At 40.3% G+C, this 25,327-nt stretch overlaps 2 protein-coding genes across 2 annotated transcripts in view; one reads left to right on the plus strand and one right to left on the minus strand.

Moving 5' to 3' along the window:
* Positions 1–2,072: 2,072 nt before the first annotated feature.
* Positions 2,073–3,413, plus strand: LOC142425362 (guided entry of tail-anchored proteins factor CAMLG). Its single transcript, XM_075530551.1, has one exon. It carries the CDS (start codon positions 2,098–2,100, stop codon positions 2,986–2,988), a length of 891 nt encoding a protein of 296 aa, XP_075386666.1. The 5' UTR covers positions 2,073–2,097; the 3' UTR covers positions 2,989–3,413.
* Positions 3,414–7,998: 4,585 nt separating this feature from the next.
* Positions 7,999–25,327, minus strand: part of LOC142425727 (uncharacterized) — a 30,019-nt gene continuing 12,690 nt past the window's right edge. Inside the window, exons 2-4 of the mRNA XM_075531065.1 lie at positions 24,076–24,284; positions 20,917–21,043; positions 7,999–16,551 (exon numbers count right to left, since the gene is read on the minus strand). Coding sequence (XP_075387180.1) covers positions 14,495–16,551; positions 20,917–21,043; positions 24,076–24,090 — 2,199 coding nt within the window. The 5' untranslated portion in view covers positions 24,091–24,284 and the 3' untranslated portion in view covers positions 7,999–14,494. The remainder of the gene's footprint in view (positions 16,552–20,916; positions 21,044–24,075; positions 24,285–25,327) is intronic.

Genomic DNA, 25,327 nt, shown 5'->3' on the forward strand with positions numbered 1-25,327 from the left:
GCCAGATTTTTAAGGTAGAACTGGGATCATGATAGCGTGTGTGGGAGGGGTGCAGGGGGTGGGCAGGAAGCATTAAGGAACTAGAGGAAAGTTGTATGTTTATCATTGCTACACTGCACCCTGACTGGCTCGTCATCTCCCCGAGACCCTTCCATAAGGGGATGTCCAGTTGCCAACAGATAGGCTTTGGGTCCCTACTCTGCACTCCCCCTCATTCACAATGATATGATATTTTGTTCTTTGATGCCTGATACCTGATCCCTTCGACACCTCATGATTGCACAGGCTGGTGTGTTCTTCCATGTGGGCTTTGTTGCTTCTGAGCTAGATGGCTGCTTGTTTATCTTCAAGCCTTTAAGACCCCAGATGGTATATCTTTTGATAGCCAGACACCATCAGCTTTCTTCACCACATTTCCTTATGCACCCACTTTGTCTTCAGCGATCGTATCAGGGAGGTGAGCACACAATGATATGATTTTTTGTTATTTGATGCCTGGTAACTGATCCCTTCAGCACCTCATGATCACGCAGGCTGGTGTGCTTCTTCCAAGTGGGTTTTGTTGCTTCTGAGCTAGATAGCCGCTTGTTTTCCTTCAAGCCTTTAAGACACCAGACGCTATATCTTTTGGTAGCCTGGCACCAACAGCTTTCTTCACCACATTTGCTATGCACCCGCTTTGTCTTCAGCAATTGTGTCCAGAAGGTGAGCATCATAGAATGCCAATTTAATAGAACAAAGTATTCTTGCATTGAGGCCCAAAGTATTCTTGAGTGGAGGCCCAATGTCCAACTGCTACCTTAATACTAAATCTATACATAAATGCACATAGATTTATTTCTACATCCTCATATATAAATATACTTACATATGTACATGCCTGTATTTAGACTTCTATAAATGCCCTTTACCTCCTAGCTCTTTCCTATATTTCCTACACTCCTAGCTCTTTCCTATATTTCCTATACTTTCCTCCTGTCCCACTGTCATGCTCAGTCCCCACCAGGGTTTCAGCAATTCCTCTTTGTTATATTACCCTTGATCATGCCCTACCAGGCCCCCCACATCTTCCTCAACACCAATTTGGATCATTTGTTGTTCCCTTGTCCCTAGGTTTGTTAACACCACTTTCTTCCCATCCCCCTACCTCCCCCTCTCCCATGCCCCCCTGGAACTATCGGTCTCGTTGTTTTCTCCTCCAGATTGTTCATCCATCCTATTTTAGTTAGACAGATCTGGGGAGATAATAACATGCACAAAAACAAGACAGAGCAAAACTGAGCAACAAAAGAAAACAAAACAACAAGCCAATGACAATAAACAAAACAAAACACAACAACAAAAAAAGACAAGCTTGTAGTTAGTTCAAGGACTGTTTGTTGGCTTTTAGGAGTGTTTTCCAGTCCAGTCTTTTGGGGCGCCAAGCCCTGGCCCCAAAGTGTATTTTTGGTATTTCCTGGGGACTTCGTTGCTCTGTTCCCTTTTGCTGTTCTGTTCCATGCCCTTAGTGTTTTGCTTTGGTGTGGTGGGATCAGATCAGGTGGAATCGATTCCTAAATTCTGAGGACCCGAAAGGACCTCATTTAATGCAGAATGCCTGTTGGAGGTCAAGCTGGTGTGTTGTGGTTCAAGATCTGAAATACTGTCCTTGGCTCATAGTCTTACTTTGCCCCGTCTATTCAACAATTATTTCCCAATCCCTCTCTGATGTTTTCTTTACTTGAAGTCTTGACACTTGACTGATTTTGCATTATTTTGAATATTCTCTGCCAAACAAAGGGGTCTTTCTATTCAGAATCTTGCATTTCTTAGAGGCTACTGGGTTTACACCTTGTCTTGTCTTGTCTGGGGCCCCACTTTTCTTGTGGCAACTTCTCCCCTGAGACCCTATGATGCTTCCATCAGTCTACTCTCACTGAGGTTTTCCATAACCATCAGGCACAAGGATGTAGGGAGGATGTCCTGTTGGAATTAGGGCTCCTTCTCTTGGTTCTCAGCATCCCCAGGGATGGTTTTCCTTTTTCTCTAAAATTTCTCCTCACTGCAGGCTTAAAAGGAGGAACTAGAGTCCGCACCGTCTCCCTGACTGGAGGGAGGATGGAGCCCGTGGCCGCCGCGTCGGATGGCGGGGAGCGGCCGGGCTCTCCTGCGGGCTCGGGCCTGTCGGCTTCGCAGCGCCGGGCCGAGCTGCGGCGGCGAAAGCTGCTCATGAACTCGGAGCAGCGCATCAACCGCATCATGGGCTTCCACAGGCCCGGGAGCGGCGCGGAAGATGAAAGCCAGACGAGATCAAAGCAGCTGGACAGTGATAAATTGAACCCCCTCACCATCCCTTCCGTTTCAAAGCGGGTAGTGCTGGGGGATTCCGTCACCACGGGAGCAGCTGACCAACAGGGTGGAGTGGCAGAAGCAAAGGTGACCCAACTGGGAGACAAACTAGACTCTCTCATTAAACCACCTGAATGCAGTGCTGATGTCAACATTGAGCTCCGGCATCGGAACCGAGGGGACCTGACCTCGGACCCAGTCCAGAGGGCTTCTCGCCACGGCCTGGAACAGTACCTCTCCAGATTTGAAGAAGCAATGAAGCTAAGGAAACAGCTCATCAGTGAGAAACCCAGTCAAGAAGATGGTAGTACAACAGAAGAATTTGACTCTTTTCGAATATTTCGATTGGTGGGATGTGCTCTTCTTGCCCTTGGAGTCAGGGCTTTTGTTTGCAAATATTTGTCCATATTTGCTCCATTTCTTACTTTACAACTTGCATACATGGGACTATACAAATATTTTCCTAAGGGTGAGAAGAAAATAAAGACAACAGTACTAACGGCCGCACTTCTGCTATCGGGAATTCCTGCTGAGGTGATCAATCGGTCCATGGATACTTACAGCAAAATGGGCGAGGTCTTTACAGATCTCTGTGTCTACTTTTTCACTTTTATCTTTTGTCATGAACTGCTTGATTATTGGGGCTCAGAAGTACCTTGAAGCCTACAGAACTTGGAAGGAGCTTACAAGAAACCATTTTTCTTCCATACTACAGTATCTCTAAAGGAGGCAAGCTGGTTACACCTTTATGTAATTCTTTTACATCTATGGGTGGTAAAATCACTCAATTAGAAAGGGAATGGCAGGTTCCGTGATTTAAAATGATCTCATTTGTATTAGTACTGATGTGAAGCATAGACTACTGAAGGTCATGAATTGATTTTTCTTGATTAGATTCCTAGTCTTTACCTTTCCCTCACTTTCTCAGAGTTGTAATCCCACTTTTGAGGGCTGAGCTAATGCTTTTAGGAGGGCAAGTGAACATGGTCTCAGCCAATCCTAAGAACTGTTTCTTGTATTGTGTCATGCTGTCCTAAGTAATGGAGCCATAATAAAAATAAGTGTCGAATGTTAAAATAAAAAAAGGAGGAACTAACATTGTCTGTTTGCAGTACAAATATTAAAAGTGACACTGATCCTTCATTGTCATCTACATAATACATTTTCCTTCTTAACAAACAGATTAGCATGGTCATTCTCATCATGTTAATAAAAAATTGTTGAAGGTAAGGTCTTGGAGTTGTCTCTTGCAATGCTCCCTGTGCACTGTGGGTAGTGATTGACTGCTTTTCTCTATATCTGAGAAAATAATTGTGGTGCCTTCTGGGGCTAAACTTGTGACATGACCTTAGTGATTCTTGCTACCCACTGTCTGTCTCCCTTTATGCAGAAACAGTGTTTCAGGCATAGAGAGACCCCTGACACTGGGAACAGGTGAACTGGAATGACCTGTGCGGTGGGCGGAGACATTAGTAAGATCATTCATTGGAGTCACAATGAGGCTGAACACTCATTGGAAGGGCACCTTTGAAAAAAAGCAAATGTGTCAAAGAGGAGGAAATTGCAGACTATCATCTCAGAATGCTCATTAGAATTGAGAAAAGTGAGACTTCTCACATATTCTGAACCCGTGTCCAGGGGGACCAATTCCTACAGAAGGACATCCTGTTTGGTAGTATCAGCAACATAGAGGAATACCCTGAATTACTTGCACAGACAGAGTGCCAGTGTAAATGTTTTCAAACTTAGCAAAGGTGAATGGTTCAAGACGTGGCAGTTTACGTATTTGTTCTGTTGTGCACAGATTATTTTGAGTAAAACTAACTCAAAAGCATCTATCAAAATCTCTGATATAGTGAGGTGTAGAAAATTCAAATTAATTCTGGTTATGCAAGGGTAATTATCTGAAAAAAGAATACATTATATCATTTTTATATTTAGAAAGTGTTAAAATTACTTAATATTAAAAATTCAATGCATATACCATTCCTTATTAAGTTTAACTCTATCACTGTCAAACAACCAAGAAAATAGTTTAACAAATAAATAATAAATACTATAAACAAATAAAGGTGATAGACAAATCTACTCTCCCTGACAGCAGAGTGGATTTTACATTGGGATGCTAAGTATAAGTTTGGCAGTTCAAAACCACCATCCATTCCAAAGGAGAAAGATGAGGCTCTAAAAAGATTTACCAGGATTGCAAATCACATCATCCAAATCCAAAGGTGGGTATTGCATCAGAATTAAGTTGTGATATTCTGGCGTGCAAAAGGTCGTGGATGACAGTGGTAGCTCAATATGCATTTCCAGGATCTACACAAGGAAGACACCTCCTGCGATTTCCCTCTAACCATAATTGAGGGATGGGAATAACCTGGGGATCAGACAGTGTTGGAGAGATGACGATAGACTAAAATGACAAATCTGACTTCAATGGTTAAAACCTTGTCATTTGACCTCCCCAGTGATACACTTTGTATTTAATCTGTTTTTAAAATATTTTCTGGGTTTTTTTCATATAGGGTTTTATCTCTATTTTATTTTGTCAGTGTACCCTTTCTTTACTCCCTGTTATGAATTTTTCTGTTTTTCAATTTATGAAACACAAGATGGGTGAATTTACAGAAACAAGAAATAGAACAAAGGTTCTTGGGGCTGAAGCAGGGGCCTTGCGGGAGGAAGGGGAGCTGATATAATTTCAAGAAGGAAGACAATGTTTTGAAATTGATTGCAGTAGTTATTGTACAATTGCTTGATAAGATTGAACCATAGAATGGTATGATGTCTGGATTAGATCCTAATAAAATGGTTTGAATGATAAAAGAAAGTGTTAAAGGATATTAGTTGCTGAACAAATGTTTTAAAATATATTTATTAAAATATTTTTATTTTGAATAATTTAAAAATTATTTTGACAAATAATGTTTCACATAAAAAGAAATATAACACTGATATACTGTTGTCATCTAATATATGTTTCATAATAAAAATTTTCAATATATCAGTTAAAGAAAAAAAGATTTACATTGTGTGAAGTCCTAAGGAACAGTTCTACTCTGTGCTAAAGGGTTGTTATGAGTCTGAATTCACTTGGTGCCAGTGGATTATAGTATTTGAATTTCTCAATTTTTATATTATTTTGGTTGATCATCTCCATTAGTTTGCTTTCTGTATATTCTGTATTTTGTTTAATCATATTTAACATTGTTGTCAGAGATTGCTCTGTTTTCCATTATCCTAGTCTCCTTAGAAATTCGTTCATTTTGTTTTTATTTTAATTATGCCCTTTTTTCTGTGACATCATTTATGCTGTTATTTATATTTAATAACATGTTAATGGTTTTCCTTTTATGTATATATTTTATTGGTTGTGCTTCAATTTACAAGGTAGATTGATAAAAATAAACTTATCCTTCCATTTGCATTATTCCCTTTTTTTGTAATATAAAGTCATCATAATATTATATTTCTGTTAAACCAAAGTCTGAGGTCACCAACAAAAGCATAGCTTACACACAGCACTGTATGAAACAGTTGTTTGCTCAAATAGAGAAGAAACAGATCTGGCTCATCATCAATAGTGGGCACCAGGCCCACAGCCAGCGGTTTCACTCTGTGGCCAGTGCAGGGATGGAGGTTTGCAAGCATTCCTTGTTTGTGCTGCAGTTGAAGAACAGTGTCCCTTCCCCCGTAGCAAGATAAAGAAATCAGGTTGTGCTATGAGGTGGAATCTACTGGAAGGCAGTGAGTTGGATTTGTTGTTGTTGTTGTTGTTTTGTATATCCCATGCAATGTGCATAGCAATCAGTTTGGGGAATATTGGCATGTGTTCAGCAGAAAGTAGAAGCAGTGTGCTATAGGACACCAGCTACTAAAGAGAGTTTTTGGATCCAGAGCATGGGAAAGTCATCCAGCCAGCAAGGTCATCATATCCCAGTAGCCAGACTGATGTTATTTGCTCCTATGCACACCTGGTTCTGTCATGGACTCCAGGGAGTCCAGCAGACTGCACTTGGATTGCCAGCGTCCTCAATTTCCAATTCCTATTGGGGTTTATCTCAGGTGTATTTAGTCTTTCGGGGTAACACTCTTGAATTCTTGTTATATGCTTTTCTGTTTTACAGTGGATGAAACTTGGGATTGAGGAATGTATAGAGAGAGCAAGCAGGTTAAGGGTTGGGAGGTACAGTGGGACGCAGCGTAAGTAAGAAGGAGCTAGCATCAAGGAGTTCAAGAAGGAAGAGGATATTTTGAGACTGATTGTGGCAGCAATTCTTCAACAGTTTGACGTGATTGAACTAGGAATAATGTGATATCTGCATATAGCTCCAAATACAGTGCTTTTAGAAAAATATTAAATAAAGACTATTTATTCCATTGCAAGCAATTTTTGTAAATTCAAGTCATGGCTTATATCAAAATCTCTTTTCCTGTTCATTAAATAGTTTTTTGAAATGTTGTACTGTGATGAATTTCTATCAGTTTCCGATTATGTGTGAAAAAATGATCTGTCATTTATGTTTAACTTATTTTTTTCTTTCTTTTTAAAAAAACGTTTTATTAGGGGCTCATACAACTCTTATCACAATCCATACATACATCAATTGTGTAAAGCACATCTATACATTCATTGCCCTCATCATTTTCAAAACATTTGCTCTCCACCTTATTTTTCAAATTATATATAGATATGCAACAAAATATTTTCAAAATTCTTCTCAGATATAATTCAGTAACATTAGATCATTGTATTAAACAATTGCCAATACCTTAAAAACTTCCTATTACACACATAACAAACTCAGAAAAGAAGAATTCTGACTTGATCATTTCCTCCTTAATATGTAATAAAAAGTTATAAATTTCTTGCTTCAACGAATTTAAATAGAAGTCTGATTTAATACTTTTCCTTTTTCTATAGGAAGAATGCAGCCTAAACTCTGCTCAATACCTTCATTGTCTTTCAGGCAGAATTTTTTTAGTGAGGATTTTTGTGGACTATATCTCAGTATCAGTATCTATCTATATTTATATCTTTAGATCATCCTTCCACAAATCCAGAATGTTTGCAACCTGCAGCACTCTCTACAAAGTTCTTCACAGTGAGGGAGAGTCAGTGCGAGCCCACGCATAAACTAACCCGAGGGAGAAAGGTGACCTTCAGGAGTGATAACCAACCACCTCGACAAAGTAAAGAAGGCAGTGAGGACAGGAGCATGGATAGGGACTGCAGTGTCTGGTCAGCGAGCACTGCTGACCGCTGTGGTGCCTCTATTGCCCTGGCAGGAAGTCTTCCGAGAGAGCGCCAAGTAACCCCCCTGACAATAAGCATGAATGCTTCGGCCCGGAGAAAATGGTGCTGTGTGACCCACAGAAGGCGGAAGAGAGTGTAAGCCCAGCAAACCCCTCTCCTGTGCGTGACAGGACGCGTCAGCAGGGGCTCGCAGAAACTATTGAGCCCAACACCAACCCTGAGTACTGATTCGTGGGAGGAAAAATGAGTGGCTTATTATTTCTGTGGCTTCTTTTAACACCAGAAGTAACCTGTTTGTTAGGAGTTTTTTTTAAATTCCAACTCTAATTCTAGAAGATAATGTTGAAGTATCTTTTACTGCTTTCCAAATATTCTGAAAGGAGCTATAGGGATGACATACACTTGTTTCCCTGTGTTCAGAGGTAGGAAAAAAATCAGGTAGGACTGGTCTTGATTCCATTACATGGTGAACACAGTGACTGTTTGCTTTCACAAGATCATCTGGGCACTTCTAATGTTAATGGACATAAAGTTACATGACACATAAAATATGAACAGATGTTCATAGGATGGTAGAGTGAAGCCCTCAGAGAGAGGATTGTGTTCTCCCAAGGACACCACCAGCGTTGCTTTTCTAATGTGAGTCCCAGAGTCAGGGACCCATTCAGCCCTTTCACCTTCATATAGCAATGTGCCTCCCACGTGCAAATGTCTAATAAGACACCAGAGGAAACTACAGCACATGTGTACTTAAATTCACATTCTTTCTCACCCTGGAGAGTATTTTATGGGTGTGCTGAATCTTATCCACATGAACATGAATTGAGTGGGGGTTTTCCTTTCTGGTGGAATCTCGGGAGGTGAGTGCTTCAGGGATTCCTACATGAAGTCTGAGGATGCAGCATCTGAGCACATGACTCACTGTGTTTCTATCTCCAGGTGTCCTGGTCCAGGTGCACCTGCAGGAGTCAGGCCCAGGACTGGTGAAGCACTCACAGACGCTGTCTCTCACCTGTGCCGTCTCTGGATTCTCTTTAACCAGCTATGATTTGCACAGGCTCCAGGAAGGGAACTGGGGTGGGTTGGGATAATGACGAGTGATGGGAGAACATACTATAAACCAGCTCTCCAGTCACGAGTCAGTATCACCAGGGACACCTCCAAGAGGCAAGTTTATTTCAAACTTAACTCTGTGACTCCTGAGGACACAGCTGTGCGTTGCTGTGCTAGAGACACAGCGATGGGAAGTCAGTGTGAGCCGACACCAACCTCCCTGCAACAGCCCATGGTTCCAGGACATGCGTGAGAGAGAGGAGTCAGGAAGGCTTTCCGCTCAGAAGCGGCGGTTTCCCCACGTTTTCAGCACATGTATACACTTGAGGGAATCTTCGTGCATCTGAAAGTGCCTTCTTTTCAGTGGAGTGGGCTTTGTCTATCTTTCACCATCTATACAAGAGTTCACAGGTACATGCCTTGATGCAATATGTTTGCAACTGTCTGTACAAACTAGTATTATTTGTTGTCAAAGCCAGAAACCTTTAAAAACACCAAACTCACCGCCTTAGAGTCTATGCCAACTCACAGTGATGCCATTGTGGGTTTCTAAGACTATAACTGTTTACAGAAGTAAAATGCCCCGTCTTTCTTCCGCAGAACATCTGGTTGTTTTTTAACTGTATACAGGTAGATCTCAGCCCAAAGCATCTACTTTACACAAGAGGGCTCCTTATTTTATTTTATTTTTAAACAATTTATTGGGGCTCATACAATTCTTATCACAGTTCATACATATACATACATCAATTGTATAAAGCACATCTGTACAGTCTTTGCCCTAATCATTTTTTCTCATCTTTTCTTTTTTTACATTTTATTAGGGACTCATACAACTCTTATCACAATCCATACATATACATACATCAATTGTATAAAGCACATCCATACATTAAGAGGGCTCCTTAAAGAACTATTAATGCAGGAAAAATTTCTCTTGTGAGTCCCAAATTTTCTCTAAGCAATCAGATGTATTCATTCCAGTGCATGCTCACACATGTACATTTATGTAATAATTTTAACTTCCAGTGACCTGGATAATATTGTATATGTTGACATTCTTAGGTATGCTTGAGTTGGCTTCAACTCACAGAGATCCTATGTAGAACAGGATGAAATGCTGCCCAGACACGCACTATCCTGACAATCATTCCTCTGTTTGGACTGAGCGTTGCAGCCTTGGTGACAACCCCTCTCCTTGAAAGTCTCTCTTGTTGATTGACATTGTACTTTACCAAGCACAAGACCATGCTCCAGGGACTAGTTCCTCATGATGACAGGACCAGATAAGTGCGATGAAGTCTTACTCAAATGCGTCCAAGAAATATTCAAGATGTGCTTATTCCAAAACAGACCTGCTTGTCCTTCAGGATGCCCATTCTATATCCAACATTATTCCCTAACACCATAACCCAAGTTCATCAATTCTTCGATATTTCTTACAGGGTTTGGGCCATTATTGGAGTCACTCTTAGTTGTCACAACTGTGGCAGCTGTGTCCGGCACTCAGCTAATGTCAAGGGATGCTTCTACACACACACACATATACATGCACACACATATATCTTTTTTTTTTTTTTGCATGATGCCTTATACCTGGTACCTTGGCACCTCGTGATCGCACTGGCCGGTGTGCTTCTTCCATGTGGGCTTTTTTGCTTCTGAGCTAGATGACCACTTGTTCACCTTCAAGCCTTTAAGACCCCAGACACTATCTCTTTTGATAGCCGGGCACCATCAGCTTTCTTCACCACATTTGCTTATGCACCCATTTGTCTTCAGCGATCCTGGCCCTTAGCCCTGTATGCAATCCTAGCTTACAGCCAGGACAGCATGCCAGACTTAAGACAAAGCCATCTTGGAAGAAAAGGCTCCATTCATCTGTTGAGCTTTTCAATCAGGCACTAGATAAGATCTGGAAGGGGATCTTCTCCTCCATGCCGTCTCTTAGTGATAGAATCAGAAAAATTAAACAATAACAAAGTAGTTAAAATTTTAACCTGCAAAGTTTTATTCTTGTTTACCAATTATCAGAACACAACTGCAGCCAATTGGATTGTATTTTCCTTTGAATCATATTTCCTACCATCATTTCCACATGTCAGAATATTGGGAGGTTTAGTGTCCCTTGAGGATAATTGACCTAATCTAAGTTCATGCAGTGTTTGTGACTATTGTATGTGGGTTCACAGGGAATCAGAACTGACGACAGGACCCCTAGCAATGACACAGCATCATCAAAACAAGACCTGCTATGTTTGAGGCTAGCATTGCAGCCACTGTATCAATGCATCTCCTTGAGGACTTGACAGAAGGAAAGGTCTTCTCCATGGTCATTTCAGTCAGCACAGGACATCTTCAGATTATCAGACTGCAGTCTGAGGACACTGCCGCCTATGACTATGTAAGAAACAGTGAAAACCCACATCCCGAAAATGCCAGCATCCCGGGACAGAGGGAACAACTTTGACAATTTGTTTGCTGTCCTTCTTTGACTCAAGTCATACAATTAGGCCATAAACACAGTCACTGAATCAACTTGAACTCACAGGGGCATTTTAGGGTCTGGATTGTAAATTTTTGGGAAGCAGATTCTTTAATCCTTCTCCCTAGAAGCTGGATTTCAGGCGGTCAATGCCCTACTCACCGTGCAGCCAGGGTTTCTATATGCTCACAGCAATTAAAGCAATCAAAACCAACCAAGTACTGTTTTAGATTCCATTGGGGTGACTCTGATTCACTGTGTCACATTGTGCAAAGAGTGGAACTGCATTTCTATTTTAAAGGCTGAGACCTTTGAGAACTAATTCACTATGCCTGACTTCCAAGGCCTTCTGGGTGAGTTTGAATCACCAGCCAGCCATTTGGTTCGCAGTGCAGTGCTGTAAGAATGTCTCTTGACTCTTGTGCCCCATTTTATAATTTTGAAAATGCTGTCCAGGCCTCTTCAGTCACTAAAGTATGTAACCTCTTTCTCTTCCACACCCAGTTTTGCCACTTTGCAGTGTATTATTACCCAAATGTCAACATCCTCCAGCTCTCAGTATGTGCCCTTTTTCCCATACCCCATTCCACCCTGCCTCACAAAGTTAAAAAGATTAATGCTTAGCTTCTGTAAACTGCTTGCTGAAAGGAATGTGGCACTCCCAACCCTTCCCTGCTTACCCACCGAAAGAAATGTAATATTCTCAACCCCTCCTGATTGCCAAACTGGCTTCAGTTTTTGTCCTTATAAACCCGCATGAATATCATTTTGGGCCTTGAGTCATTCTGGAGAGGCTTGAATCTTCCCCAAAGCCACCGGCTAGAATTAAGACTCCCAATTTGGACATAAAAGAAATTACACCATTTGTGCACATCAGAAGACAGCATGAGAAAAGTGAAATGAGAGCCCATGGACTGGGAAATTATTTTTACCAATGACACATCAGACAAAGGGCTAAATACAAAATTATACAGAACTCTACATCTAAATAAGAAATAACAAGACCCAATCAAAAAACTGTGAAGACAACAAAAAGTACTTCACCAAAAATGAAATACGCATGATTAACAAACATGAAAAAATCCTCACGGTCACTAGCCTTCAGGAAGACACAAATTCAAACCACAATGAGATAGCACTTACCCCCTACAATGCCATCCCAAACCAGAGAATCAAAACAACAAATGCTGGAGAGGACATGAGGGATTGGCATTCATATATACTGCTGGTGGAGTTCTAAACACATACAGCCACTGTGGAAATCAATGTGGCACTACTTAAAAAAACGAGAAATTGAAATCCCATATGATCCAGCAATATCACGATTAGGTATCATGGCATTCATAGAGAAATATATTTTAAAAAACAACAAAGTTAAACAGAGATAAAGCTCAACCGAAAAGAAGAGGAATATTAAAAACTACAATAGATTTAAAATGGGTCAAAAAGGATAAAGAGTTATATTTTAACTTAACTGTATCTGCAATAATCTACCTTCCAAAGAATGCTGCATGAGAGCAAGGCCATTCACATTCCTGTTCTATGGTCAAAGTACTTCTCCGGTTAATATAGTTAGCATGGGTCAAAAGAGAGATTAAATGTAAAATCAGATACTGATCTTGATATCAATGTACATATGTGCACAGGACGAGTCTATCAGGCTTTCCCAGTTTCTGTATTCATGTGATTTCCTGCAGGATTTACACTGCAGTCCTACAATGTGGCAGACATTTTGTTCAGCCCTTCTGTCCAATTAGTGCATCAGTTTATCCTATGGGCTTTGTGTAACATCAAAGAAAATGTCATTGGATACTGGAGGCGCTGCCAGTCACTAAATGCATTCACACTGCCACATTCCCTGTATCCATATGGTGTCTCTGCTGTACAAATCCTCTATTGTCACATGACTCCTTTCAGGCTAAAGGCCAGTCAACTAGAACTACCTTGGTTAAAACCCTAGTATAGTTTACTGACGCACTGAGAGAACCCAAAGAGGGTATTTGCAAAGTCACTATGTTGCCAGAGCTTTCCTTCTCCATGCGATCACTGGTATGAGATATCACATGGCTTCCTGTGGAGTTTCCCATCTTGACTGAATTTAAGGCTTGTCAATTTTGTGTCTTTATGTCAAGAAAATTTAGAAACATAGGTAAAAGTTTGTTACCCATACTCATTACAGCTACATGGTAACTGTCCTACATGAAATCATTTATGAGACATGAGCTCTTCATTTTAAAAAAACTTTATGATTTAAAACTTTACAGAGTAAATTGGTTTTCCATTCAACAATTCATACATTGATTGCAGTCCCTGGGATGTACCAGCCTTCTTCCCACTTGCACCCTCCTTGTGTTTTTATACCAGTCATCCTTCTTGCCTGTTCCTTCTAGCTTCCAAGTGTTCTTATCCATAAGCAAATGCTGTCTTTTGCTTTAGTATGGGTGATTATTCTAAGGAGTGTATACCTCTCAGATGTTATTCTTTCCCTCCGAGCCTGTATGTTATTGGGCTGAAAGCTGAGTCAGAGGAGTGAGTACAGATCCAACAGTGAAGTGTCGCTAAAGGCCATAATCTGGGGATTCCAAGTCTCCTTCAGACCAGTAAGCCGGATCTATTTTATGATTTTGGTTTTGTTCCATTTTCTTCTCCCACTTGACTCAGGACCCTCTTTTGTGATCCCTTTGAGAGTAATTAGCAATGGAAGCTGAGCATCTAGTTCTTCTGGTCTCAGTGTTGTGGAGGCTGAGGTTTGCTATGGCCCATTCATCCTCTGTATTAATTGTTCCGATACATCTAAGAGCAGGCAAATGGGGCAGGCACAACTGGCATCTGGGTGGGCACTGTACTGCTTGGTACATCTATGAGCCAGAAATGCCAGGTTCAGCTCTCTTTCGGGCACTGAAAGCTGGAAAAGCAATGAGGTACCCATGTACCCCGTGGAAGTCTGGAAGGTCCTCTCCCCACAAAGGTGGGCCATGTCAGTAGAAGGACATCAGTGCAGAACATGGGTCCCCATATGGTACGTCACAATTGTCTGTTCCCATGTTTGACCCAGGCCAAACTCTAGCACCTCTTCCTGTTTTGAAAGCTTTGTTACACTAACTCCAAAGGAAAGGTTTTCTTGTTAGGAATTTTCTCATGTTTAACAAGACCTGATTTCCACATATAAGATTTTCCACATTTAATTCATGCAAAGGGTTTCTTTCCTTTGTGAAATCTCTGATGTGCTATAAAGCATCACATCTGGCTGAAAGCTTTACCACACTCACCATATACATTGGGGTTTTTCTCCTGTGAATTCATAGATTAGTTTCAAGATTTCCTTTCTGAATGAAGCCTTTGCCACATTCACCACATACATGGGGTTTCTATCCAGTATGAGTTCGCTGATGAGCAGTGAGAGAAGCCATCCAGATAAAGGCTTTTCCACATTCAGGACATACATAGGGTTTCTCTCCAGTATGAGTTCGCTGATGAAAAGTGAGAGAAGTCTTCCTGATAAAGCCTTTTCCACATTCAGCACATACATAGGGTTTCTCTCTAGTATGAGTTCGCTGATGAGCAGTGAGAGAAGCCATCCAGATAAAGGCTTTGCCACATTCACCACATACATGGGGTTTTTCTCCAGTATGAATTCGCTGATGAACAGTGAGAGTGGTCTTTCTGATAAAGGCTTTTCCACATTCAGGACATACATAGGGTTTCTCTCCAGTATGAGTTCGCTGATGAGCACTGAGGGAAATCTTCCAGATAAAGGCTTTTCCACATTCACTACATACATGGGGTTTCTCTCCAGTGTGAGTTCGCTGATGAACAGTGAGAGCAGTCTTCCTGCTAAAGCCTTTGCCACATTCACCACATACATGGGGTTTCTCTCCAGTATGAGTTCGCTGATGAGCAGTGAGAGCAGTCTTCCTAATAAAGGATTTTCCACATTCACTGCATACATGGGGTTTCTCTCCAGAATGAGTTCGCTGATGAACAGTGAGAGCAGTCTTCCTGATAAAGGCTTTTCCACATTCACTGCATACGTGGGGTTTCTCTCCAGAATGAGTTCGCTGATGAACAGTGAGCTCATTCATCGTGAAAAAGGCTTTTCCACATTCACCACATACATAGGGTTTCTCTCCAGAATGAGTTCGCTGATGAACAGTGAGCGCAGTCTTCCAGATAAAGGCTTTTCCACATTCACCACATACATGGGGTTTCTCTCCAGTATGAGTTCGCTGATGATCAGTGAGTCCATCCTTCCTGATAAAGGCTTTTCCACATTGACCACATACATGGGGTTTCTCTCCACTATGAGTTCGCTGATGAACAGTGAGAGCAGTCTTCCAGATAAAGGCTTTCCCACATTCACCACATACATGGGGTTTCTCTCCAGTATGAGTTCGCTGATGATCAGTGAGACCATTCTTCCTGATAAAGGCTTTTCCACATTGACCACATACATGGGGTTTCTCTCCAGTATGAATTCGCTGATGAATAGTGAGAGCAGTCTTCTTGATAAAGGTTTTTCCACATTGACCACATACATGGGGTTTATCTCCTGTTTGAATTATCTTATGTGCTATAAGGTGTTGCTTCTGGTTTGAAGTTTTACCATGCTCACCACGCACATAGGGTTTTACTCCTGCATGAGTTTGTAGGCGAGTTTTGAGATGTGCATTCTGAATGAAGCCTTTGCCACCTTCACCACATACGTGGGGTTTCTCTCCAGTATGAGTTTGCTGATGAACAGTGAGATCACTCTTCCTGGTGAAGCCTTTCCCACATTCACTGCATACATAGGACATTCCTGCCACATGAGGTTCCTGATATCCCTCGAGGTATGATTTACTGTGAAAAGTTTTCCCACATTGCAAGCATTTTCCTAGCTTTTGTCCTTCATGAGCTTTTTGACAATGTTCATTGAGTTGGAACACTTTCTTGAATTTTTGCCCACACTGACTGCATTCATAGGTCTTATCTAGTTTATCAATGATCTGGTGCTCACAGAGCAAAGACTCCTCGATGAAGGCTGTCCCACATTTATTGCCTGTGTTTGGTTTCTCAATTTCATCAGACTCCTGATGCTGAATGCATTGTGACTTCATGAGCCTGGGTGGTTCACACTCAGGGAATTTCATTTCAGTACAAAATTGATCTTGTTCAACATGGAGAAGAGTTTTCTCATCTCCATTGAGCACAACTGACTTCTGTATTTTGTTGCTCCTGTTCTGCTTTAATTCCAGAATGATTAAATCTGATTTTATAATTTTTTCATGTAAACCAAACATCTCATAGTTTTCCTTTGGAAAAAAATTATTTTTGTGCTGCGAATTAATACTTTCCAATGTACTAAATTTGTAGCATTGTTCCATTCTGTCCATGCATCTTTCACACTGCAAGTTCTCAAGCAAATGATCATCATCTTTCTGGATTTCTATAAAAGAACAGAACATTGACTCTTTTCAACATCTTGAAATATAATGGACTCCTTAAAATATGCATTGATACAAAGTAGATCTTTAGTGACAACCCCCTTATATTAATACAAATAAAACACTATGCTTAATGTTTATTGCCCATCGGAAGATACAATAATGTAAATAATCCAAATGGTAAAAATAGTTATTGTAGAAATCAGGTTGGATATGAAACTAGTGAATGAACACAGAGTTGGTATTTGCTAAAAGAGGGACATGATATGTATGAACTGTGATAAGAATTGTATGAGCCCCAATAAATTGTTAAAAAAAAAAGAGGGACATGAAAATATTCAACAAATGTAATACACGGAAGACACTGAGACCAGTAGACTGTAGGCGTGATAGGCTTGCTAAATCTAGAGTTCAGATGTATTCACTCCATCAGTCTTTACTGAAAGACAACTAAGTACCAGATAAAATTGGGAATGTGAAAAATGCAGAATGTTCTACTTGGGAGGAAACAATTTTCACAGGTATATATGAAAGGGATTATGGTACAGAAACATATTCTTTATGTTTATGGAGCCTGTATTCTAGCTCACACCACTCACCTTTCAGTGTTGTGTTGAGGTGGCTTGCATGTTGCTGTGATGCCAGAAGCAATGCCACCCAGTATTTCAAAGACAAGCAGGATCACCCATGGTGCACAGGTCTTAGTGGATTCTCCAGAAATAGGGACTGGGAGGAAGACCTGGTGATCTACTTCTGGAACATGCACCCCTCAGGTTTAATGGCAATGAAACAACACTGAACAAGTACTAAATCCTCAATGTACAGTCACGGTAATGATGTGGATGGAGGGGAGCTTTGGAGACCTTCAATGGTTGACATGGCATGACTGAAAATGAGAAAAAATAACTGCAAACATCCTCTAATACTTGAAGACAGAATATATGAAGTCTTATCAAGAAAAAAATTGCAATTTTTCAAAACAAAATGGAATGTTTAAAAATTGATAGTGTATGAATTATTCAGCTTTAATAGACTGGCACTGGCTATTTTTAATTAGATATCAAGTGGTTTATAAGGCTGAGGCTGACAACTTCAAGAAAATTGGCATCATATTCATTATCAAAAAGTACATGGCAAGATCTTCCCTGAAGTACAATTCCGTCAGTGGTGGGTTAATATTCATATGCCTGCAAGTAAGACCAGTTACTACAAGTGTTATTTAGATTTGTGCACCAACTGTTTAAGCAAACATAGAGCATGGGATCCAGCCCCACAGTCGAAAGGGCCCTTAGGAATAACATATGCAATTAAGAAAGATAAAGCAGACTGCAAAAACAGGGTAGAGTGGCTTCATCTCAAATACCAGAATAAGATAGTGAGGTCATTTAACAGTGAGTTTATATAGCAGTGAGGCGTGGAAGCCTCCAGAAAGCACAGACATAACTGAACGGACAAGTGTGAATGTGGGAATATCCTGAATTCTTTTAGAACACTTCATGATAAGTGTCAGGCTGTGGGAAACTGAGGACCAAGAAGAGAGTGGATGCAGATAAATTCTTTATTCTCAGAATTGAAGAAGATTGCAAGGTCAGGTATCTGGTTGGAGGGAGGCATTCACATTTGTAAGCTGGAGAAGGGTCACATTCCTAATTAAAAATCATCCACAGAATATCCTCTCATTATCATGCTACCTTAATGATGCCTCATACAAGCACATGGCTAATTACTATCTGCCAGCAGCTTTAACTACAAGAGCAGACATGTTGTTATTGTTCTCCCTGCTCAGGAGACAGTTACTCCCCTCCACCTGCCCTCAGTCTTAGCGCTAGTCTTAGGTGGCTCACCCAATTAGTTCAGGGACCTCCAGGGTAAAGATACTGCCTACCTTGTTAAGTAGGTAGGTGTCTCTGTGTGTGTGGGAGGTGGAGGGGCGGGGGGAAGGGAGCTGGCTGCATGCCCTGGGATGATATAAATTGGTGAAAGAATACAAAGCCTTTCTATGTCTGCCCTTCAATTTCACAACCATCTCTTAGGACCCATCCAGAAGGCATTTAAGAGACAAAGGGATAGTTGATTCCTTGAGTGACAGCAACAAAGGGAAGCTGATTGCTTTTAAAGCTAGGCATCTCTCAGCTGAGTAGCCAGAAGTCAGGCGCCTGTAGCAGCTGTATACTAACATCTTACTGGAGGGCAGTTGTGGAGAACACTCTATCTGGAGATTGTGCATTATCAGCTCTAGCTTTATCCATGGGGCTTGTGGAGGAGGTTTTCTTCTAACACTAGCACTGGTCTTCCAAGGCCTGTGGTCAGGAGTATAGAGATAAGGCTGCTCACACTTTCATCCAGGTTCTGTTTTCCACAATAAAGAAATTGAGGGTGGGGAAGGGAGGGGATAAAGGAGAACTGAAAGAATTCAAGAAGAAAATGTTTTGAAACAGTGGTAGCAATTGTACAGTACTGCTCGATGTGACTGAACTATGGAATGTTATGATTTCTGTAAGAGCTCCTAATAAAATTTAAATAAGCATATATATATATAGATATATATATATATAGATATATATATATATAGATATATAGAGAGAGAATGTCACATAACTTTTGCAGCCTGACATTGATCAACCATACAATCATGTACACTGAAGAATGCAAAATTTGGGAACAGTATCAGTAGTTGGAAAATGTGGCCTTAGTGACAGAAATGACACACAAGTTTACTATTAAATTTTGAGACTAATGATGAATTCACAGAAAATTCCTTATTAAGCAACAGAAATGGAAACTATACACATGGATCTTTCGGAGTGGAACAAACAAAAAACCAATTCAACCACATCTATAGACAGAAATGATGGAGAAGCTCATTAATCAAAACAAGGCAAGACTGATGACTGAAGACTAATGACTGAGGCAAGATGAGTTGTGGGATGACACCAGGGACATCATCATACATATGGAAACGAAAAGGCTACTAAAAGAGAGAAAATAAGAGAGAGAGCAATATTGAATATACTGTGCGTTATCTGAATAACAACAACAACAACAAAATACCTGTTGGAACATACAGCCAAACTGTTCTTTGGAAGCAGCAAAGGTCAACCTTCAGGCTTTGGACTTGTTAAGAAGGGGTGGGCCTAAGGAAGGCATACTGCATAGTAAGGAATATATAGCAGACATGTATTTAATTTTAAAAAAACAACAAGAATTCAGGATGTTAAAAATCTCCTTTCCACTTAAAAAATTATCAGAGGAACAGACAAATTTTAAAAAATCTTACAAGCAGAAAAAATTTGGAGGTACAATGCTAAAGTATATCTTTAGCTGATAACAGTTTTCTTGCTAGAAAGATGATTTTAGATACCTAAAAATAACAGAAGTCATAAATGTGTTTCACCCAAAGGAGTCAAATATGAGAAAATAAAAGAATTCCAACAGAGAAGGCAATTTGACCATCTCTATTAGAAAACAGAAAGACATTATTATACCAGAATGAAGAAAGCTTTAAAGGGACAGAAAAACAAATGAGAAAATGGATGCCAACATTTTTAGAGAAACCCCAAGGGGGTCAGCTACGGAAGTACTAAGGAGACCCGTTTATGGTGGGAGCTCAAGATCCAAGATGTCTCAAAGGGTAATCCATTCTTTCTCAGCAGGGGAGGAATGTGCTGTATTCAGAGGACAGCTACAAATTCAGAGTTTTCTGTTTGGAGAGATCTTGCAAGATGGATTTTCATAGTAAGGTAGAAGTATATAAAAGAAGGGAAGTTTTGAGAATCTTAAAGAAATTATGGAAGCAAACATACAATAGTATAAATCAAATAAATGGAAATCTAATCTCTTAAGAGCTACAGGAGTACTTCTCTCAACTTCTTGGAAAAGTGAGCTATCACATTCAAAGAAGCACACATTTGTATGCATTTTCCAATACCTACCACGGATGTGAGGTTTTCTGCCAGTTGAATCAACTCCCCCAGCCAACTCCCCCTTAAGATATTTTGACCATGCACATGAAAAACATCCACTATGGCTTGTTTCTAATAGTGACCACAGATCTCCTTATTGGAAGAGAAAGCTTCTGGGATGTCAGCTAGATAACCTGTTTATGAGAAATCACAGACTCTTAGACACACCAAAATTAGTCTAAAGTTTGTAAAACCTGAAGAATGTTGTATATCTAGGAAAACCGTGTTCAAAGGAACAAAATAAAGGGTGTTTTCTCAAGGATAGAAGACCTTACCCATTAACTTAGGACCAGAGAATACAATGAGAACCTACCCCTTTGAGAACACCACAGACACTGCAAGGATTTCAACACTTAAGCTAGGAAAAGCCAATGACAGGGCCAATGACTTGAGAATTCTCCTCACCAATGGAAACTAGGTTGCGATAGTTCTCCAACATCACATCCTGATATAGGGTCTTCTGAGTAGGGTTCAGGAGCTGCCATTCCTCCCGAGTGAACTTTACAGCCACATCATTGAATGTCAGTGATTCCTGTAGTAAGAGGAGTCTATTTAATGATGTATTTTCCATTTGAAGATTTAAAAAATATCTTACAGTAAAGAAAGCGAAATAGTAATAAAAACTGTACATTCCATAATGTGTGGTAAACTGAGGACTTGGTAGAAAGTATTACCTTATTTCTATATTTGCAACCATGGGGATGGAAAACTAGCCCTATTTTCCGAAAGACCTCCTTTATTCTAGAAATTAATGTTTTCATATACACATTCTCCAGGCCAAATAATGTGCTCCCCCAACAATAGTTCTCCATTAAGGAGCAGTCTTAAAGGAGCTACCATAGTAGATGAATCATTTCTGTGGCTGGCTACTTCTCTATGCCTGAAGGTCATCTGTAGATCAGAGCAATCAGGTTCTAGGGCCAACCCACCATAAATGTAGCAAATGCCTGGGGAGGGCTCAGGGTGGGTTTGAAGTCAACTAACACTAGGTAAAGATGGTGATTCACCATCTTGCTTATTTATTATGTTACCCGCTTCTGATATTATCCATTGACTATGTATACGCTAATTGCATGATGTGCATTCCTTATGGCAAGATCTGTAAGCTCCATTATATATACCCATTAGAAAATACATTCACTTTCTCAGTCCTGACATGAGTTGAGGAGCCTCTGTTCCCCACTGTCTGCTCTCTGTCTTCAAAATTTGCCACAATTGCAATGTCACTCCTGAGGATCACTGTTCGAGGGTTGAGGACCACTGTGCCCCAAAATAATGCACCCACTCATAAAATTAGAATTTTGAATACTAGTGAAAGGATCTGAATGAGCTAGAAATATCTCAGATTTATATTCACACAAAGTACATAGAAATAGCTCAGATTTATATTCACACACTTATTTATATTAACAAACAAGTTGACAGTACATTGTGAAATGGAATGAGGAGTTCTAGCAGTATCACCATTTTAAGAGGCTCTGTACCTTCAGTGGCAATAGGTATCAGGAACAGTTCAGATGGGGGTGGTCAAACATACTTCAGCTCTCCCACATATTTGGTCAATACTCAAGTCATTCCTCCCACTCCACTCTGTCTGATACCAAATTACATGCTGCTACCAAATAAAACTTTACCAAATAGATCAGAGTTGTCTATAAATGAACCAGATACAATTTGGGATCAAGAAGAAGCTATAACTCAGAACCAAGATCATAATGTTCATAAGCAATATCTCCCTTCCTGAATGCAGAACAACTTTCTAGCTCTTAAAGGCCACCTTAGAACAAGCCACTCTTGACAATATTAAGACAAATTCTTCTCAGCCACCTTCGGACAGTATTGCCTTAACTTTAATTGCAAGATCCTCTTGAAACTGCTATCTTTCACCACATGCTCTCCAAGGGGCCCCTTCTAGTTCTGTTGGGTGGATCTCTGGAGCCCTGCTAATCTTGCTTAGGCAGGGAAGGTGCTAAGTTGGGCCAAGAAGACATCATATCAAGAGGGAGAGAGAAAACTGCCTGCAGGTATGATGTGAGAAGAAAGAGAGACACACATTTGGTTTTGTTAGCCCCTGCAGCCACATAGTTCAGAATGAACCCATGGATTAGGGATTTGCCAGCTTCCAGAAATTCATGAGCCATTTCCTTGAATGGCAACTGCAAGCTGCCTGTGTGACCTGATTTGAGAGCTTCCTCCACTCCATGAGCCAACAGCTTGCTGTCTGACCTTCCCATTTGGGTTCCTCAGCCCCTGCAACCTATTATCTGACCAGATTCAACAACTTCACCTTGTGAGGCACTGGACTGTTGTCTGACCTGATGATGTGGTTAATCAGCCTTTGCAAACACATTAATGAGGAGAACTCTCCAGACCCTGGCCTCTATATAGATCTGGGACATCTTGAAGAGGGATTTATTTACTTGATGACTATTGAGTTTTGTGAGATGCTGCAGAGCAAATCATGGACCATCTTGAACCTCTACCTCATAGGGACCAGTCTACTGCTGCTCCTGCAAAATGAACTGTACTATTTACAGGTCAAGAGCTGCACCAATGGAGACAATGACCAGGGCAGAAGGGACACAGTGACAGAGCCAATGGGGACAGGTCCAGAAAGGGCTTTTCAGCCAAGATAGTGGGACAGGCAGGCAAGATCAAGAGGATACCCCCAAGGAGCTGAGAGGAGCCTATAAAGATGGAACTAAGAAATGAGCCTATCTTCAGGGGTCTGAGAGGGAGAGAACAGCCCTACCCAGAAGAAGCAGAAATTTGTCTACATGGTTCTTTAATATGAATCCCAATGTATAGCCTATTGATTCTGATTCCAAATTACATTGTTACTTAATAAAACTTGTACCTGTGACACTGAACTGTAATTTGTCCATGGCCACTGCAAAAAAATTAATGAGCTGAGTAGGAGAGGACTGTGGGAAAGATACTGGTGTCATAACTTTAAAATATTGGAGGGTACAGGTCTTTGTAAGCTCTGCTTCATATAAATCAGCTGGTGTCGATGGTTGATACTTTCTCTTGCATCTATAGTTAGAGGAGGTAAGAATCTCTCAGCCATTTTTAAGCCATTTTAAAACTTGTATTGTTACAAGGCCCATTTTAGATGCATTAATGAGAATGCTGCTGTTTGGGAGAATATGTAACATATCACCCTCAGAAAGAAGCATTAAAGAAACTTAATCAGACAAAAATCCTATGGAATAGTGAACTCTCCTAAAGAAGTGATCTTATTTCTCCTTAAAAACTACACATAGCTTATCATTTGAATAATTCTTATGAGCTGGCCATAAAGTAATGAATTATGAGTTGGAAGATAATGTCAGCCAAAGAATCCTCAGTAATGTATTATGTTCAATGTCAATAGTTTAGTGTTAATTCTATGATCAATATATTCCTAATCTTCTTCAGCCAAATGTTGAAGTCAGAGTCAAAGTTTATCTCTAAATTCTACTATTTCAAATTTCCACCTTTCCAATGAACTGAATCAGTATTATACAGGCTTCTACAATTCCACTAGGAAATACAGAAAAGGATAAAACACATCGGAATCACCTGAGCCTTGGTCATTTTCTTTGGTCCTTAGGACACTGCGGGTATCCTATGGATGCTCTCTGGGATGCTCTATGTCTGTCCCATCTGGATCAGCTCTAATGATGTTCACAAATTTCAACCTCTCATGAGGATAGCCGAGAAATAATAATACCCAAACCAGGTACTTCTTCTTCCTTCCCTTAAGCTGCTGGTGATGCACAATCTGCAAGCTGATGAGAGAATACAATGTGAGTAATATACCACCTGTAGGTCCAGATGCTGTTACTGTTCTTTCCCTCTTCTTAACACACAAAGTCCCCAATACTGTTAACGGTGCCCTTATTGAGTGATGGAAAGCATGCTTATAACATGAACAATAAAATCTAAAACTCATAATTTTCAGACATGTGAATAAAAGATGACTTTATAACAAACAAAGATTGGGCAATCAAATATAAACGTCAGAAATGAAGAAATAAAAATGTTGGAGCCCTACCTCACAGCATACAGAACTATCAATTCTTTACTGTGTGACTCTCAAGGAGAATGGCAAAGCAATGAACCGTGAAGGTGATTATGTTAATTAAGCATCTGGAAACATTTTAAATGGGCTATATAAAGAGCTATTATAAACTAAAGATTATTCTATAGAGGAATTATACTTTGTACAATCACTTTAGAAATGCTTTAAAACTCACCATCAAGTAGAGTCAGACATATAAGCTGCTGACAGGACACAGAACTGCTGTACAGAGCTCCCGAGACTATAAAGCTAATGGGTGTGTACCTCTGACCTTAAGGATAGCAGTGTTAAAACCAAGGCTCCATAGTAAACACTTATATCACATTTACCAGATTGAAATATATATATATATAAATGCAGTAGATATCCCCCCAATAGTAAGTGCACTTTGAATCCCAATATAGATATTTTAAATGTAGCATTATTTGTAGTACTTAATGCAGTTAGATTAGTGGTTCTCAACCTGTGGGCTGCGACCCCTTTGAGGGGTTGAATGACTGTTTCACAGGGGCCGCCTGATTCATAACAGTAGCAAAATTACAGTTATGAAGTAGCAATGAAAATAATTTCATGGTTGGAGGGTCACCACAACATGAAGAACTGTATTAAAGGGTCGCAGCATTAGGCAGGTTGAAAACTACTGAGTTAGTTGGCCCATACAAGCATAAAGTCTTTCTATCTAAGGCCCTTCACTTCTTCCAAATATTTACGTGGGTTTGTTGCCCACCAACTTGAATGAGGCAAAGGAGC

Source organism: Tenrec ecaudatus, chromosome 14 (genome assembly GCF_050624435.1).
Source record: "Tenrec ecaudatus isolate mTenEca1 chromosome 14, mTenEca1.hap1, whole genome shotgun sequence".
Classification (NCBI taxonomy): Eukaryota; Metazoa; Chordata; class Mammalia; order Afrosoricida; family Tenrecidae; genus Tenrec; species Tenrec ecaudatus.